Source organism: Pelodiscus sinensis, chromosome 12 (assembly GCF_052426305.1).
Source record: "Pelodiscus sinensis isolate ZL-2025 chromosome 12, ASM5242630v1, whole genome shotgun sequence".
Classification (NCBI taxonomy): domain Eukaryota; kingdom Metazoa; phylum Chordata; order Testudines; family Trionychidae; genus Pelodiscus; species Pelodiscus sinensis.
In genome coordinates, this window is record NC_143063.1 from 26,103,141 (window position 1) to 26,119,733 (window position 16,593).

At 44.8% G+C, this 16,593-nt stretch overlaps 1 protein-coding gene across 5 annotated transcripts in view; it reads right to left on the minus strand.

Annotated features, from left to right (window-relative positions):
- LOC102461223 (uncharacterized protein F13E9.13, mitochondrial) overlaps nucleotides 1-16,518 on the minus strand; it is a 72,902-nt gene extending 56,384 nt beyond the window's left edge. Inside the window, exons 1-4 of one of the 5 annotated variants that reach the window (XM_089781473.1) lie at nucleotides 16,027-16,082; nucleotides 14,275-14,357; nucleotides 13,100-13,225; nucleotides 7,439-7,524 (exon numbers count right to left, since the gene is read on the minus strand). Coding sequence is in view for 2 of the 5 variants with exons in the window: in XM_089781471.1 (XP_089637597.1) it covers nucleotides 14,275-14,357; nucleotides 16,027-16,099 (156 nt within the window). In the remaining 3 variants the exon portion in view is untranslated. Of the gene's footprint in view, nucleotides 1-7,438; nucleotides 7,525-13,099; nucleotides 13,226-14,274; nucleotides 14,358-16,026; nucleotides 16,103-16,362 lie in introns of those variants that run through there. The other 4 variants (XM_089781471.1, XM_089781475.1, XM_089781474.1 and 1 more) reach the window with 4 other exon arrangements.
- Nucleotides 16,519-16,593: the final 75 nt, after the last annotated feature.

A 16,593-nucleotide genomic window follows, 5' to 3' on the forward strand; every position in this document is an offset into this window, starting at 1 on the left:
TAACACGTTAAATCATAAGTCTCATTCAAAATATAAACTGCAGAGTCAAAGCTCAATTATTCAGATGGAACAGGGCATATTGAATACATTTGGACAATTGCTAGATAATCAAGGAAATTTTCAATTCAATTAATATCAAGAGATTAAACTTATTTTGGATGAATGAAAGGTTTTTGTGAGATTTTTAATTTGTTTTACTATATCAGTGAAAATGTTTCCAGCTGACTAAAATCTGAGGGAGAAGAGGAGTTAAATATGTATCTATAGTATTTTTAAAATGCGTATAATTTTGGTATTAAGCTGTAACACTGCTTATATTTAGGATTCAAGATTGCTTAGCAGAAGATGTTGCCATTTATTTTCTTGTAGAAACACATACTTGTAAACAATGGAGTAGCTCTAAAGCTATTCTGATGATTCAACCTGTATTATTCATTAAACATCTTTGTACATTATATGGGATATTGGTTGGGAATCATCAATATTTCGTATACATTAGAAAATTTTCAATAGCTGAAAAATCACATATAATTATGATCAGGACTGATAAGTTTAAAAATATAACCTTGAAAGATCAATTCAAATCTAATGTTTTGCATTTACATAAGGATTCTGAAAAAGAATTTGGAACTTCCTAACCCATCTTCTCTTAATATGAAAAGTACAGAGAGGAATAATTTGGGGAAAAAAACCCCCTGTAACTTCTGTTTTCTTTATCACTCCATAATTAGAAGAAAGTGAGATTGCTTCCAAGAAGTCTTGCCATACCAGGAGTATCCTAACTTAACTAATGTGTCTGGAAGGCACCAGAAACAGTATTTCAACAAAAAATGTTTACCATACGGACCATAACAGGTGAAATAATAATAAATGATGGTGGAGCTAAATGTAAAACCAGGAAGAAAAACAAGTACCGTATATAAACATTACATTTGCATATTTTTTTTTCATTTAACAGTATCTCTAATGCAGAATCTATTTCTGTAAAGAAACGAATCATGAAAGTGCAGCCAGCATGTTACCGCTGAGTTAAAAACTAAACATCCAACATCACAAACAGACACTTAAAATGAAGGAATGAGAAAACAAATTTGAGCATTTAAACAGTCTCTTTAAATAGAGTGATAAGACCTCATATATGCACCATACTGAAGTGAATATGGTGGAGAATAACATATAGTAATAGGATACCACTGACATCCCCAAGTGACTGACAGTTAAGTACTAAGATATATAGGGGTATGTCTACACTACCCCGCTAGTTCGAACTAGCGGGGTAATGTATGCATACCGCACTTGCTAATGAAGCCCGGGATTTGAATTTCCCGGGCTTCATTAGCATAAGCGGGGAGCCGCCATTTTTAAATCCCCGCTGCTTCGAACCCCGTGTAGCGCGGCTACACGGGGCTCGAACTAGGTAGTTCGGACTAGGGTCCTATTCCGAACTACCGGTACTCCTCGTGAAACGAGGTGTACCGGTAGTTCGGAATAGGCACCCTAGTCCGAACTACCTAGTTCGAGCCCCGTGTAGCCGCGCTACACGGGGTTCGAAGCAGCGGGGATTTAAAAATGGCGGCTCCCCGCTTATGCTAATGAAGCCCGGGAAATTCAAATCCCGGGCTTCATTAGCAAGTGCGGTATGCATACATTACCCCGCTAGTTCGAACTAGCGGGGTAGTGTAGACATACCCAAAGAGACATACCTCCTTAAAGGCAACAGGTCACACTTTTTAAAAAATGGTCAGCATTGGACCTAGTCCAGAAGCTCAAACAAATTAATGGAGCCATTCATTTTCTGATGTTCCTTCACTGGTAGGACTTAGCTTTGCAAGTCTAAGATTCTCACAGCCACCGAATCTTCCATGAGAGGCAGTACAGGTATTGATAAATAAAACCTCAAACCTGTTTTTAATTATGTCCAATGAAATTGCACAACCTAACTGCTTAACACCTTCACTTCTCATTCTGTGCTCAGACTTTGGGATAAAGATGATTAACTACCCTTCAATTACCATATGAGGCTTACAGAATTAAACAATTAAAAACATTTCCTAAAAATATTTAGGATGCAGCAAAATGATTGGCAGAGCCATACAGTTCCATTTGGAAGAGGATTACAGATATTTCACAATTTGGTTTTGTTCTGATTTGGTTTTATTCAAATTTCAAAACTTGGAGTTTCAACTCTGAGGCAGTCTTCTCAGCAGGTTGCCTCAAAGCTGCTGACCCTAAAAGCTCTGGGACACTGGCTGAGTCTACCGTGCTGAGCCAGAGGCCTCTGAAGTTGGGAGCCCAATGACAAGCTGTGGAAAGGCCAAAAAGCCTGAGGTTATGTCTACACTGCAGGCTTCATGCCCCCCTTAATGGTGCATGCACCCTGCTGAAGCCACATGGAAGCAGCAGCACAGCCAGCAGTTCCACCAGACAGCTCTGCGTATTGCAGCTCTACAGACATGTCTGCCCCTGAGCCACCCCAAGAGCCTGCACCCCCATCCCAGGAGCCACCCCAGGGCTCTCAGCAGGCCCAGAGGGACACAAAGCGACACACCCCATGCTGGTCTGGGGCAGAGGTGGAGACCCTCCTGGACCTGTGTGGGCAGGAGGACGCCTTTCAAGACCCCCGGTCCCAGCGTCAGAACGCTGACATCTTTGGTTGTACGGCCCAGGTGCTGGCTGAGCAGGGCCACCTGGCCCAGACCCTGGAACAGGCTGGGTCAAAGTTAAGGAGCTGTTCCTGACGTATGTCAGGGCCAGTGAGGGGGGGGGGGGGGGGCGCGCAGGAGCCGACACCTGCCCCCACTATGAATGTTTGTATTCCTTCTGGGGGACATGGCAGTCGAAGGCACCTCGCCACTGGTGGACACTGGACTGCACACCCTAGTGGTCAGACTGCCTGACCTGGAGGAGGAGGGTGACGTAACCACCGCATCCGTGGAGGAGGGAGAGGACCGCATGACCACTATCACCCTGAGCCTAGAACTAGTGCCCAGCAGCCAGGACGTCTCTCGGGCCCTGTTGGAGACCGATGAGGGATCCTCCGGCGAGTATTATGGTTGTCACTCGCACGGGTGGGTGCCACACAGTCAGGCTGCACGAGCTGCACGTGCTGCGTACTGCTAGCACAGCGTACAGCAGGAGCTGCCCGAGAGACAATCTCCCCTCTTTGGGCACTCGCTGTTGCAATGCGCTTTCAGCAGTGTGGACGCGCTCTTGCACAAGAAATTTTTGTGCAAGAACTCTTATGCAAACAATTCGTGCGCAAGAAGCTTGCAGTGTAGACATAGCCTGAGTGTTTAAGAGCTGGGGCTCCCAGTGCTTGCAGGCTCTCAGTTGCTAAAAAAGTGTAAGTCCGCCCACCCCATCAAAGGCAAGCTGCCAAGAAGCCGGGTGGATAAGCTAGTAGGAAATCAGGAATATTTCCACTGAAATTCAAAGTCTCTGCAAAAGCTTTTTCAATTTGACAAACTGGCATTCTCTGACTGATAATATTGCATGCAGAACTTCGGACCAGCTCTATTGGTCAGTTTATTTATGAATCTATCTTAAAAATCTAACCATGGCAGAAATGACTTGTCCATGAAACAGATTTTCTTGGACTGAAAATGCTACTGGCACTCTTTGCTTAGCACAATGTATATGCTGCTGATTTCTTTGATGGCTGCTCGGTCTGATGCACAAGTGACAGTCCCATCTACAGGTAGGGCACACCTATGCACTAGCAATGCTCTGAATCAGAGCAGCAGATTCTTTCCTCCTCTGACACCAATCTCAAAGCTTGATGGTCAGTCAGTCTCACAATGCCTCACTCCGTGTACAAGCTGACTGTCAGAGTGACATTTCATAGCTGTTTCTAAGAGGAAGCAGACTGTATGCAGATCCACAACTTCAGAGGGAAGTCATAGAGGGCTATATCTAGATCTCAAATTTATGCTGTCCACAGTGTGCTTCCCGATGCTGGGCAGTAACTGAATGCCTCAAATGGCCATTTTTTATTTCATGGTTTGTAAAGATATAGCACACAGGTGATTCAGAGAATACAAATATTTTATACTGATAACAGTAGAAATGGAAAAATTATCACTACAATCATTTATGAAATGTTTTGAAACTCTTCATTAAAAACAGTAAGTCATGTATTCATTAAAACCTAAAAATGAATGCCTCTCCAATTGTCATTTTGATGAGCCTGGCCATATGTCTATACTATTTATGGAAAATTACCAAAATCAGTAAGACTTTTCATTTTATTATTGTAACAGTTTCTGTCATAAGATACTAAAACATTTAAGTTCCAATCAAAAACATGCATGCTGTTCTACACAAAAATTGAGCCCTTTCCTCTTAAGCCACCTCTACCCACTCATGCAGGTTGTCCTTCCCAAAACCAGGACTCTGGTCATGCAAAATCCATAGTCTAATAGAACCATGGATGTTCCTGGACCAGAAAGCCCTGGGGCCAGAAGCCCAGTGGCAGGAGAGTGGGCAGCTGGGAGTCCTGCAGGGCCACAAGCTCCATGGCATGGGGGCTAGTGTCCGCAGAACCAAGGCCAGTGTCCAGCAGCCCAGTTGGGCCTGGAGCCGGTGGCAGCAAGGCTGGGGCTGGCATGCAGCAGCTCAGCTGGGGCCAAGGTCAAGGTCAGGGCCAGGGTCCCTAGCCTAAGCTGTGGAAGTGAAGCCAGCATCTGGGTAGGACCGTAGTCTGGACCAGGAGTCAGTGGGGGTGAGAGCTGATGTCTGGCAGGCTTGCCATTGCTGGCATCCAGGGATACAGTCAGTTTCCAGGGCCAGTAGCAGCGGGGCTGAGGCCAGCGGTAGGGAGGCCATCTGGAACTGGAGGTAGGGGGGCTGGCATCCAGCAGCCCAGCCAGGGCCGGAGCCAGCGGCAGGGAAGCAGGGCCCGAGGGTGCCAGAGCAGGGAGGTCCAACCTGTACTTCAGTGTATCTGTTCCTCTGCCAGAGTGTCCCTAAACATTGGTCAGGCTCTGGGTATTAGATTAATAACACGTTATTATGTGGGTAGCATCAGATAGGACTGGTTTTTTGCACATTATGTTTTGTTTAATTAAAAAAAGAGAACATATGTTCTGCAATACAGTGACTCGAATTACAGATACATTAACTCAAAGCTTTCTCTCTTATTTTTGTATCAAAACTATAACACTTACACAGATTTCTGTGTGTTTTTTACTGAATTTATATACATATAAAACAGATTTCATTATCATCAGACAGCTAATTAAAATGGTGGAGAGAAAACAGTTATGCTGAATTAAAGTTCTTGGAACTTAAACTTATAATGCAGAAATCTACGACAACAGTTACTGCATTACATATTCCAAAAGAGAATTTATTTGGAAAGGAACAGATAAAACTCTTGTAATTATTTCTCTGGCATTTCTTTTTAGTTCAATATTAAGATTATTTATGTCTTATTTATTCAGACATTAGCTTTCCTTCTCAAATAAATTATTTCCTGTAATCCCTTTCATTCTGTGTGATTTGTATGTGTGTCTAAAGAGTGTTATGTGTGCAAAATATTATAACAAAAAGCTCTACTGCTGCTAAAATTAGCTCAAGTACTCTTAGCTATGGAGGGGAATTTACCATTTCCCTTAATTCTGATACAGTTACACAAACAACAGTCTAGAAAGAAACTAACTTTCAAACTAGGAATCATCATTTTAAATCTTCTTCCCAGCACTCAGGTGTGTTCTGGATAAATCAATGCCTCTATCTCCATCTCAACTGCTTCCTTATCAACAAGAAATCAATTGGTACATTCTCCTACAAGATCTACTTTCTGTTTCTAGAAATAATTTACCACAAACACAGGTAGCTCTCCTTCACAGGTTCTACTTGAACAAAAAGATTTTTTCCTTATATAGGATAAGTAAGCAGTCTTTTGTGTTCTACTTTGTTATTATATCAAACTAGCCAATTAGCCTGTCATAAGATGGGATTTTCAGGTCTCTCCTCCACGTCGGTCTTCTCTCCTGAGCCTCCGGTCTCTCGCTCCGTCTCTCTCTCTCTCTCTCCTCCTTTTACTGCCTTCCCCCCTCCACTCAACTCTCCTCCGTCTCCTGCCTCTCTCTCTCTCTCTCTTCTCCTCCCCATCCTGCCTCTCACTCGGGGGACCACGGAGCCCAAACAGTTGTTTGGGCTCCGCACTCCCCATGCTGCATGAGGAATGTAGAGCCTAAACGGTCGCATGTGCCACTTGCTCCCCCCACGGCAGCCCGGCTGAGCGGCGCAGAAGTCAGCAGAGCGCCACTGCGGGAGGCGAAGGGGGGTGGGGCAGTGACGTTCACAGCCAGGGGGAGGAGCCTGGAGCCGCTGTCATGCCGCACGTCACCGCCCCGCCCCCCTTTGCCTCCCGCCGTGGTGCTCAGCTGACTTCTACGACGCTCAGCCAGGCCGCCATGGGGAAGCAAGTGGACCAGGCCCCGCCCCCAGCCATGTACGTCACTGTCCTGTCCCCTTTCCTCTTCCGCTGTGGCGCTCGGCTGACTCCTGTGCCGCTCAGCCGGGCTGCCGCAGGGGAGCAAGGGGCCGTTTGGGCCCCGCACTCCCCATGCAGCACGGGCTGCCCAGAGGGAACAGCCAGTATTTCAGGCAACAGCGCCGCTCAGAGAGAACAGCCAGCATTTCAGCGTTACAGGCATATTAGTATTTTTGAGTAATAATTCATTTAAACTATAATACATACACTTATTTCCCATACTTCTCAGAGACAGTACAAAAGTTTGGGATGTCAGGGTAGTGGAGGATCTGAGGAAGAAGGAAATAACTGTCAGAAGGAGGCTGGGAGTGAACCTGGAGGGTTGTTAAGTGTAGTGGGAGAAGAAGAAATCAGGGTGGTTTTTATGTAGTTGAGATTGTTCGGGAATTGAGGAATTTCCCCCATACAGACACTGGCTCACTCTTAGCTTCTCTCATTCAGTCAAGCAGATCTCCCCCTATCTCCTGTATCCTTGAACCTCCTCTTTTGGTCTCCCCATTCAATCACTCCTCTTCTCTCCATCCCCATGTCCTTGCACCTCCACTAGCAATCAGCCCCTGGCTTAGTGGTGTCATCCAAATAGCTCATGTGCCCCCATTCCAGGCTATCCCCCCCCCAGGTCTTTTGAACCCCAGTCTGTCTGACTTCCTAGTGCCTTGTTCTGTCCATTCTCTCCTTCCCTCACATCCCATGCCTCCTCACCTGGCCCTGCAGGCAGGGCACTATAAAGAAGGCAATCAATGCTCCGTCCTAACTGGCTGCTCCGGCCAGTCACCTGCCCTTTCTTTTGGTGTCAAAGTAGCCCCTGGTGGGCAAAAAGTGTAACTGCAGCACCCTTCTGACAGACTGTTTTCTGCTGGGCGGGGGAAATCTGCACGGGACACAAATTCTGCATGTGCACAGTGGTGCAAAATTCTTCCAGGAGTAAATGATACTTACAAAGACTTTTCTCCAAGCTGAAGTACAAGCTCCACTAAGACACTAACCGCCATTCCTTGCCATATCCATACAGATGCTTGTAACAACTGTTAAAAATATGGGTAGGTGCTCATTTTTCACTGCCAAAAAAACTAATAAAAATTAGGTATATAGCTGTAAAACTTTGCAAGTACAAAGGAGGCAGGGAGAATCCCACATTGTTTACTAGGAGCCAATGACACAAAACCTGTTTGGGAAACTACATAAGTAAAAAGCATGATAACAACAGTGTCAATGCTTCTTAAGCAATGTCACCGTGCTAGTTGAATATTATGAGGTATTTTTAAATCTCCTGTAGTTCATTATAGTATTTAAATTGTCTCAACTAAGTGATGAAAGTAACTATTAATTAAAATGAATGATGCAAAGGAAGAAAACTTGAAGCATTGCTGTTTTGAAGCAGACAGCTTTCTATGAGGTTGAGTTAACAGAAGTCCAGTAATTTATACAGTGAACCCTGTATTTTTGCTATAAAAATTTTCTTAAAATGAAAGCAGTACATTGGAAAAATTGAAGAGACCTTAAAATCTCAGATTTGTCACTTATAATATCTCATCTAGGGAACCTGGTTATTTGGCAAAGCAAGTACATAGGATTTGATGGGGGTTTTTTTTTAGCACAGATGGCCTCCTAGCTGAACACTCACTTGTCTTCATTATTGTGCTCCAACGTTATAAATCTTTCATATTTATTATGTTTAAAAACTGCTAATGGACCAGGCAAGTCACCTTCCGAAGATCCTGGGCTTCCTTTAATCAATTATATGTATATACAGTGCTTTGAAAATTTAAAACTCTCTATAGCTTTTTCTGAAAAGCAATGTTAACAAATTCTCAGCTTTAAAGTCCCAATAGCCTTGCCTACAGTAGGAATGCTGATAGTCCTAGTGGGAAATGCTGGCTAAAAAGGTCTACAGCAGATAGAGATCATATGTGATAATAGTAACTTCCTGTGTTTCCTAGTGAGTGATAAAAAATCCAACTGCTGTGTAAGAGCCTCTTCCAAAAGAGGAAGAGCCAGTTCAGTGGTAAAGATTGACAGCTGATCTTGTCAATTTCCTACCATGGTAATAGACACATTAAGAATACCTAGGATAGATGGTGCTGCTTCAAGTTCAAAAGCGGTTATGTCCAATTCACTTAGTCACAGAAATGTTACAATATTGTGAAGGTTCTTAGCATAGATGAAATAATTATATGGAGTTAGAGGAAGACCTTTTATGAAGACCCATAACTATTGTTCAGGATTTCAATTCTCTCTCATAGATACTAAGTTCTTAACTGATTTGGGAACACTCTTGCCTATGTAAGAAACGGTAGTTGCCAAACAGCAGTTGGGCAGATTTCAGCAACATTCCCAGTACCTGAGCCATTGACAAATACCCATCATCTGGTGGGAGAGGAGAACCATTAAGAGAAGTGAAGAGGCAGTTTAACCATTCACCCCAAGTAGGTCCTGGGAAAGAAAGACAATAGATTCCTTGCCTCAGCAGAGGTAGCTAAGTTTGGAGGAACTGAGAACTCATTCAGTATCCTGAAACCAGGAATCCTGAAGTATCAGGAGAGAGAGTATACCATTTGAAGTGCTAGAGGTTCTCTGCACAACTTTAGAATAATCTCCTTATTCATATTTACAACTATTTCTCACTCTCATTATCAAAACAATAGGGCTACGTCTACACTGGCCCCTTTTCCGTAAGGGGCATGTAAATTTCACCTATCGTCGTAGGGAAATCCGCGGGGGATTTAAATATCCCCCGCGGCATTTAAATAAAAATGTCCGCCGCTTTTTTCCGGCTTTTAAAAAAGCCGGAAAAGAGCGTCTAGACTGGCCCCGATCCTCCGGAAAAAGCGCCCTTTTCCGGAGGCTCTTATTCTTACTTTGAAGTAAGAATAAGAGCCTCCGGAAAAGGGCGCTTTTTCCGGAGGATCGGGGCCAGTCTAGACGCTCTTTTCCGGCTTTTTTAAAAGCCGGAAAAAAGCGGCGGACATTTTTATTTAAATGCCGCGGGGGATATTTAAATCCCCCGCGGATTTCCCTACGACGATAGGTGAAATTTACATGCCCCTTACGGAAAAGGGGCCAGTGTAGACGTAGCCTAGGTGTGTGGTTTTCACTGCTTTTCCGGGTTCTCACATGTTTAGTGTTGCAAACATAATAAAATAACATGTTTCTACTGTAAAGACTAATTGAAAATGTTCAACTTTGGAACAAAAGACAAGTGCAGTAACAGATACATCAAACCTGTGAATGCTATGTGGAATGTTTGTGCTATTATTTCTACTCTGAGTATCAGATTTAATATGCAGTGAAATTACTGCATTAACCTTTCTTCTATCTACAGAGCCAGGTTTAAAGCTTGCAAGTGAAGAGTTTAGCAATTTTGATACTGCAAAATATGGCAGCCCTGCCAGACCAAAGTTTGTTACATTAATTGAAGAAAGGGAACTGAAAATCTAGCAGAGAAAGGCAAAAACTAAATTAACCCCCATAATATTAATAGTAGTGACTTTTCTAAAATTGCTGTGTGTTCTAAGGTGTTCTAAAACAGATGCCAATGAAGGGAGTTACAGTTAAGCGCATTCATTTTTTCATCTAATTTTCTTAAATGTATTTTGATGCTGTTTCAGTTTTGTCCTTAAAAGCTTCAATGTATAACACTTTATATAAAGGAAACAAAATTCCCACTGCTAAATGTTAATTGATGCCCTAAAAGCATAGTCAAATAATGGAATGTGTGACAGTGGTTTTAAGAGAACTACAGGTTACTTTTGTACCCAATCCTTGCATTAAAATGTTAATCTCTAGCTTCCCTATCCTGGGTATTCTACACAAAGCTCTACTACTAGTCCCCTTCCTCTCTACTCACCAGATCAGTTGCCTTGATTCTGTCACAGTTCCTGTCAGATAGTAAGTAACTGCTCAGAATGGTCTGTGCTGTAGAATGGCAGATCTCAACTAGGGGTCCACAGGCAAGTTTCATTACTGTTGTTAGATACACTGGGGCCCAGGGCACAGACTAAGTAGCCATCCAGCACTCAAGCTGAGGCCTATGCATCCCCAGATTTACACTGAGTAAATAGAACAATAATAATAATAATTCAGTTTTTATTTTTGTGCCTCTTTTCTACATTTCTTTTTTATATTATAAATATATTTAACTGTGTAGCTATCAATTTAATACATTATTTGTTGTGGTGTAACATGTTGGCCAAAGGCTCAGAAAGAAAAAGTTAAGAACCCTTGCTGCAGAAGTCAAAACAACATAGATCCTGCCCTAACTGCCTTATAGTCTGAGGCATCAGTCCAGAAAACACCTCTGCATGGATAAACTCTGTAAAGCCAATGGCCCTTTCTGTGGGCACAGAGGTCTGCCTGCATGGAGCAGTTCATATGGTCTGGGCCTACATTTTTAAACATCTCAAATTCTACTGTGGTCTCTGCCTTCAAGGCCATACATAATGTTGTGCCAGCTTACAAAGGACGTCTCCTACTCCTCAAGTTTTAATACTTCCTTTTATCTCATTCTTTCACTTTCATGCACCCTTGCTCTCCTCCCACACATGATTCCTTCTAGTTTACCCATCCAATCAACTTGGCCCACTTTTCTTTACATTAAATATTATGTTATGTCTCATTTCTAGCATGCTGTAACTTGGGATAAGCTCTTAGCTTCAATCTTACTTTGACTGTAAAGTACCACATATATATAAAAATATTAATTATAAAAATAAACATTCAAAATGCTCTGCAGAAAACAATTCACAGCTATGTATCCATTTAAGCTCTGCTTAAAACCCAACCACTGAGATCCTTCATCATTGTCATGCCAGAAATTTATATTTTCACTGCAGTCAAAGAAAAAAGTACAGCAACACATGCTATAGAGTGCAATGAAATGTTTAAAACATACCCTGACCTTTTAAAAGGACACGTACCCTGTTAAAAATCTGCTGAACTATGGAAATTACTACAACACCTTAGGTCAATAGAAATTCAGTCACTAGTACCTGCATTTGTTGCCTTTGGCTGAGACTGGCCTTTCAGATCTTCTCTTTTAGATATGCAAAGTAGAAGAGCACTTACTGCCAGGGGTATATCATGGAAGGGCTACACTTTGTACAAATGGACACAGGTGCTTTTTGTACCCCGCATAATATATACTACAAAGGAGCCAGCACAACTAAAACAGGTTAAATCTCCTTGGAGAGGCAGTGGAAGTGCTTGATCTTCTGCCTGGGCACACACTATTCTCCAGCATGTCCACAAAACAGAGCACTTTAATTATATTAAAGTACAGTAAAACTCCAATAGTCTGGCATCCAATAGTCCGGCACTCCTGATAGTCCAGCATCAAAATGGCAAGAGTCTAGTGAGTGAGCTTCGGCAAAAAATGAGTCACAAGGTAACAGCGGCAGCAGCTGAACTGAGCAAAAAGGGTCAAAAAGGCTTAAAAAACTAAAACATTACAGTATACTGTATACAGTATGTACAATAAAAAGGGTTAAGAACACTTTATATACTTGCTATGTTTGCTAACCCCCCTCTCTCTGGCAGCCTTTGCAGCACTAGAGCTATGCTCGCCAACATCCTTCTCTCTGGAGGTCATGGTCTGTCCGGGGGGAGAGTGCAAGAGCGTGGTGGGGGCAGGATGACTGGCCAGGGGGGACAAGAGCAGGCGGGAGGGCAAGGGGGTAGGTGCCTGGCCAGGGGAAACGGTGCAAGAGCAGGGGAGGGTGCAGGAGCAGGCTGAGGGTAGATGTCTGGCCAGGAGGGAAGGGCCAGGAGTGAGCTGGGGGTGTGGAATTTCAGTGGAAACAATGGTGAGCGAAGAGACTGGGGGTGCGGGGTCTTCGGCAGGGCAGTGAGCGAGGGGACTGGAGGTGCGGGGTCTCAGCAGAGTGGTGACTGAGGGGAGTCAGGAGGTGTGGGGTCTCAGCAGGGTGATGAGTGAGCAGGGCACAATGGGAGTCCACGCTAATACTCCATCCTCACCTTCCCCCTAGCAGAGACCCCACACCTCATGCTCCTCACTCACCACCCTGCAGAGCGGAGGGAAAAGGCTCCTTGAAGCACCAGCTTCCTGTGGGGGCAAAGGTGAGAAAGCTCCAAGGCTCCTCACATGCTGCTGTTTCCCTTCTCTGTCTCCTAGCAGAGGCAACAGCAGGGATGCACTTCAAGGAGGTTTTTCCTGCTGCTCAGCAGGGTGGTGAGTGAGGGGAGTGAGGACACGGGGGTCTTGGCTTTGGAGGGGGGTGAGGCTCGAGCACCAGCACGGGCTCCCTACTGTGGGGAGAATAGGAGGGGGCTGAGCTGGAGCGTGGTGGACTGGGTGGAGGGATAGGAGTGAGGAAGTCACCAGCAGGGTGAGCGGGACGCACTGCGTCCCACTGCTGCAGACCATGCTGTCCTTGGGGGTCCCTCTACTTTGGCTTTGCCTGTGAGGAAGGTGAGCGGCGCACAAAGAGCCCTTTGTGGTGCGGCCGGTGCCCAACGCCCAGGGCTTTTCCATGCTGCGCCCGCTGACAGCGTCGGCTATGGCTGGGCAGGCTTTCCCCAGCTCTCTGCAGCATTCCAAGCTCCCCCAGCGGCAGGGTGCCATGCACTCCAGCCAACACTCACTGTAATGGGCTATCCTGAACTGAGCCAGGGGTGGCATTGCAGCGTCACTGGGGGAAATCTCTCTCACTCTTGCTTGCCTCTCCCCCCAACCTATTGATGCTGACGTGATGATGTCATTCTGTCATCCTGCAGGAAGTTTTTTTAATATATATATATATAGAGAGAGAGAGAGAGAGAGAGAAATGTCGGGCAAACAAATATAGTACTTTGTCAGACTGGATGAGCAATTTTACCAAAGACCAGAGTGTACTAGATTTTTTTCAATAACCAACTTTTCTTCATCATATTAATTACTATTTGTATTATTATAGTGCCTAAGATATTTATGGACCAGGAATTCATGTAGCTGAGCAGTGCCCTGTGGTGTAGAAGGCCTGTGAAAGTACTTTATAGTCCCTTGAGCCATGTGCCAGAACAAAGATTGTCTTGCCATAAATTGGTAAGCGAACAGAAGTGCCTATTTCTGCTATCCTGCTGGCACTGTAAAAACAGAAAATAAGAGATGACAATGTAACTTCTTTAACTGGTCTGATTCTTCTCGGACAGCGGTGTGGAACCTTTTTTAGGTCGGAGAGGCCGCAGACCCACAGAAAAACAGGCAGAGCCACAAATGAGAAGGGGGAAAAAAAACCACCTCACTGATGTGGCCCCAGACTGAGAAGGAGAAACACATTCGCCTCATTCTCTTCACACACCAGACTAGTAGATGGTGAGAGGGCTGAGGGGAGGGAGGAGGGAAAGGGGAGGCAAATCTCGGGGGAGGGAGGAGGGAAGGGGGAGGCAAATCTCGGAAGGCAATCCAGGCAAGACAGGGTCTGCATCTGATCCCCAGGCCTTAGGTTCCCCGCCCCTGTTTTAGGAATTGACTGTAAATATGCTTAAGCGATCAGCCTGAGCTGCAAAGTGCTGGTCCAGAGTCTTCCAAAGCTCAGGAATAACAAGATCCATGATTTTGGTTTAAACTATTATAGAAATTGAGGCCATTTTCAAAACAGGGATATAGGATTGAATTTCAAGCATTTTCTAACAATCTGCACATCAGTCTGGATACAGGTTTGATGTGAACTCTAATATAAATGTGATCTTCGAAATATTAACTCCACAGAACCAAGATTTGTTATACAGCAATATTTTTATACAAAAATTGGAATAGAAGAATGAACAATGAAACTTACAACTCCAGCATCCTTATAAATCTCAGCCTCATAACAGGCTTTATCAGTGATCTGGGTCAGTGGCAAACTGCTCTGTGGTGTCCCTGCAAAGAACAATGTTTTTATATGCCATGATAGAAGTAGAAATCAAAACAAAGCTAGAATTAAATTTAGATTACTGCAAGCACTGATAGAAGTGCCAAAGTAGGCACAAAATGGCAAAGTAAATAATGTGAGTAGTAGTCTGCTCCATCATGTCTCGTATTTCAATGGTATTTTGTCTCTAGTAGAATGTGAATGACATGCTTTGACCACTGAGTTCCTAAAAATGATTTAAAAGCATTCACACTTCAAGATATATCAAACGTAACCTTACGCTGAACTGGACCAACACCTAACTTGTCATTCTCACCTATAGCTCTGATTACACCTCATTCTATATTGGTGACAATGCACTGTATTTCAATCTGTGGCAGTGTCTCAGGCAACTAGCCTGCATAGGTGATGGGAAATTAATACAGAGAAGACCAAAGTCACACAAATGGATGCTTGGTAGGCCTCCAATGATTCGTGAAGGCTGGAGGTTAAGTCTAGCATGCCAATTTTCTCAAAGCCACACAAAACAGGAATGATGCACAGGAGAAAATGTAAGGACTACATTAGTGCTAAAAGGAAGTTTCCCAGTACACAGGACTGTAGCCAAGACACAAAGATACAACTATAGTTGTAAACTGTTGCAAAATAATGCACGGACGAGTAACAGACAAAAAGCAGCGAAGGCTACTGTTTTTCTGTCTGTTCTCCCCAAAATTAAGATGAAACACTTGAAAGTTTTTGGTCTCCTTGATATACTGATGCGTAACTTCAGGCTTTATTTTCAGAAATGCTATAAATGCAACTGTAACAGAAAACATGTTCGTCAGTACATGCATCTAACGAAGTGGGTCTTTGCCCACGAAAGCTTATGCTTCAACACTTCTGTTAGTCCATAAGGTGCCACAGGACTCCTTGCTGCTATAACAGAAAAGGCATTCAATACCTTTGAAGTTCAGGTGGGAGGTGTCACAAATTGAGCAACCAAATTTAGAAGTTAGTCTAAAAAGATTGAACCCAGTGCTCACTTTTAATCTGAGACAGCCATAAGATCACTCTGGACAGATCACAGTGAAAAATTTGCCTGACACTGACTAGTCACACTACCCAGACAGTAATTTTACCCAGACAGTAATTTTACGGATGCTCCATTGTGAAGGACAAATATTGCACTGAAAAACATGCATGCTCATCTCAGCTACCAGCCTTCCAAATAGGTCACTGTATCCTGACAAAAATCCCTGATCTTTTGGCTTCCACAAATTCTCTATTTCCCTCCCCCCTCCCCCCCCCGCTGCAGGGCAGCATGGAGATTTCATAAAAAGTCACCTACTCTAACGTTCTGGATACAACAAATCCAGCCAGCAAACTTGTGCAACTTAAGTAAAGTCCAGGGAGCACACTCCTACGCAAAGGCTGTATCTGTTACACATCACAGCACCTGCTATGTTGCAGAGAGCATTTCTACTTTGCTAGATTACAGTCACATGGAGGCAGCAGGAGGCAGCATGGCGAACAGGGTGAAAGACTGTCAATATACTAGCTCCACCCCCACTTCTATTCTGCGCCTTTCTAGACCTTGAGAAATAGCAGCATGGGTCAGGGAGGTTTTTCCTTAAATCAAACTCACTGGAGACATGATCTTCCCAGCTACAGTCAATATAAAAACTCTTCTTTTACCTGGTAATGCCCCCACATGCACCATCCCAATGACAACGGATTTGAGTCTCCCGAAGAGCTTCAGAAACTCCATAGTCTATGGAAAAACAGACCGGGGGTGGGGATTCAGTCAGCGCCGGGAGGCTCATTATTGAGAGGGGCAGTCCAGGGAGACATGGGAAGGGAAGAGGAGCGATTTAAGGATCCGGCGCTTCCCAAGGCGGAAAGCCTGGTTACACCGACCCAAGGCGGGTGCAGCCCACACGGGCAGGCGCTAGGAAGCTCAGCCCCACTCAGCTTCCCCCCGGGCTCTCCCCCTCCCAACGCAGGCAGCGTCCTCAGCCCGCTCCCCGTTACCTGGGCCGGGCCTCTCGGAGCAGCCCCGCCGTGCGACCCCCTCGGCCTGGCCCGGCCTGGGCGCCTTGTTTACATGCCGGGGCAGCCACGCTGCTTCCTCCCGCTTCCGCCTCGGGCCGCCAGCTCCTCCCCTGCGCCCGCTGGCCCCGCCCGAGCCGGCTGCCCGCCTGGCCGGGTCGCCGCGCGGCCGGGTCCCCGCGCCTCGCCCCATGCCCCCGGCCCGGCCCCCTG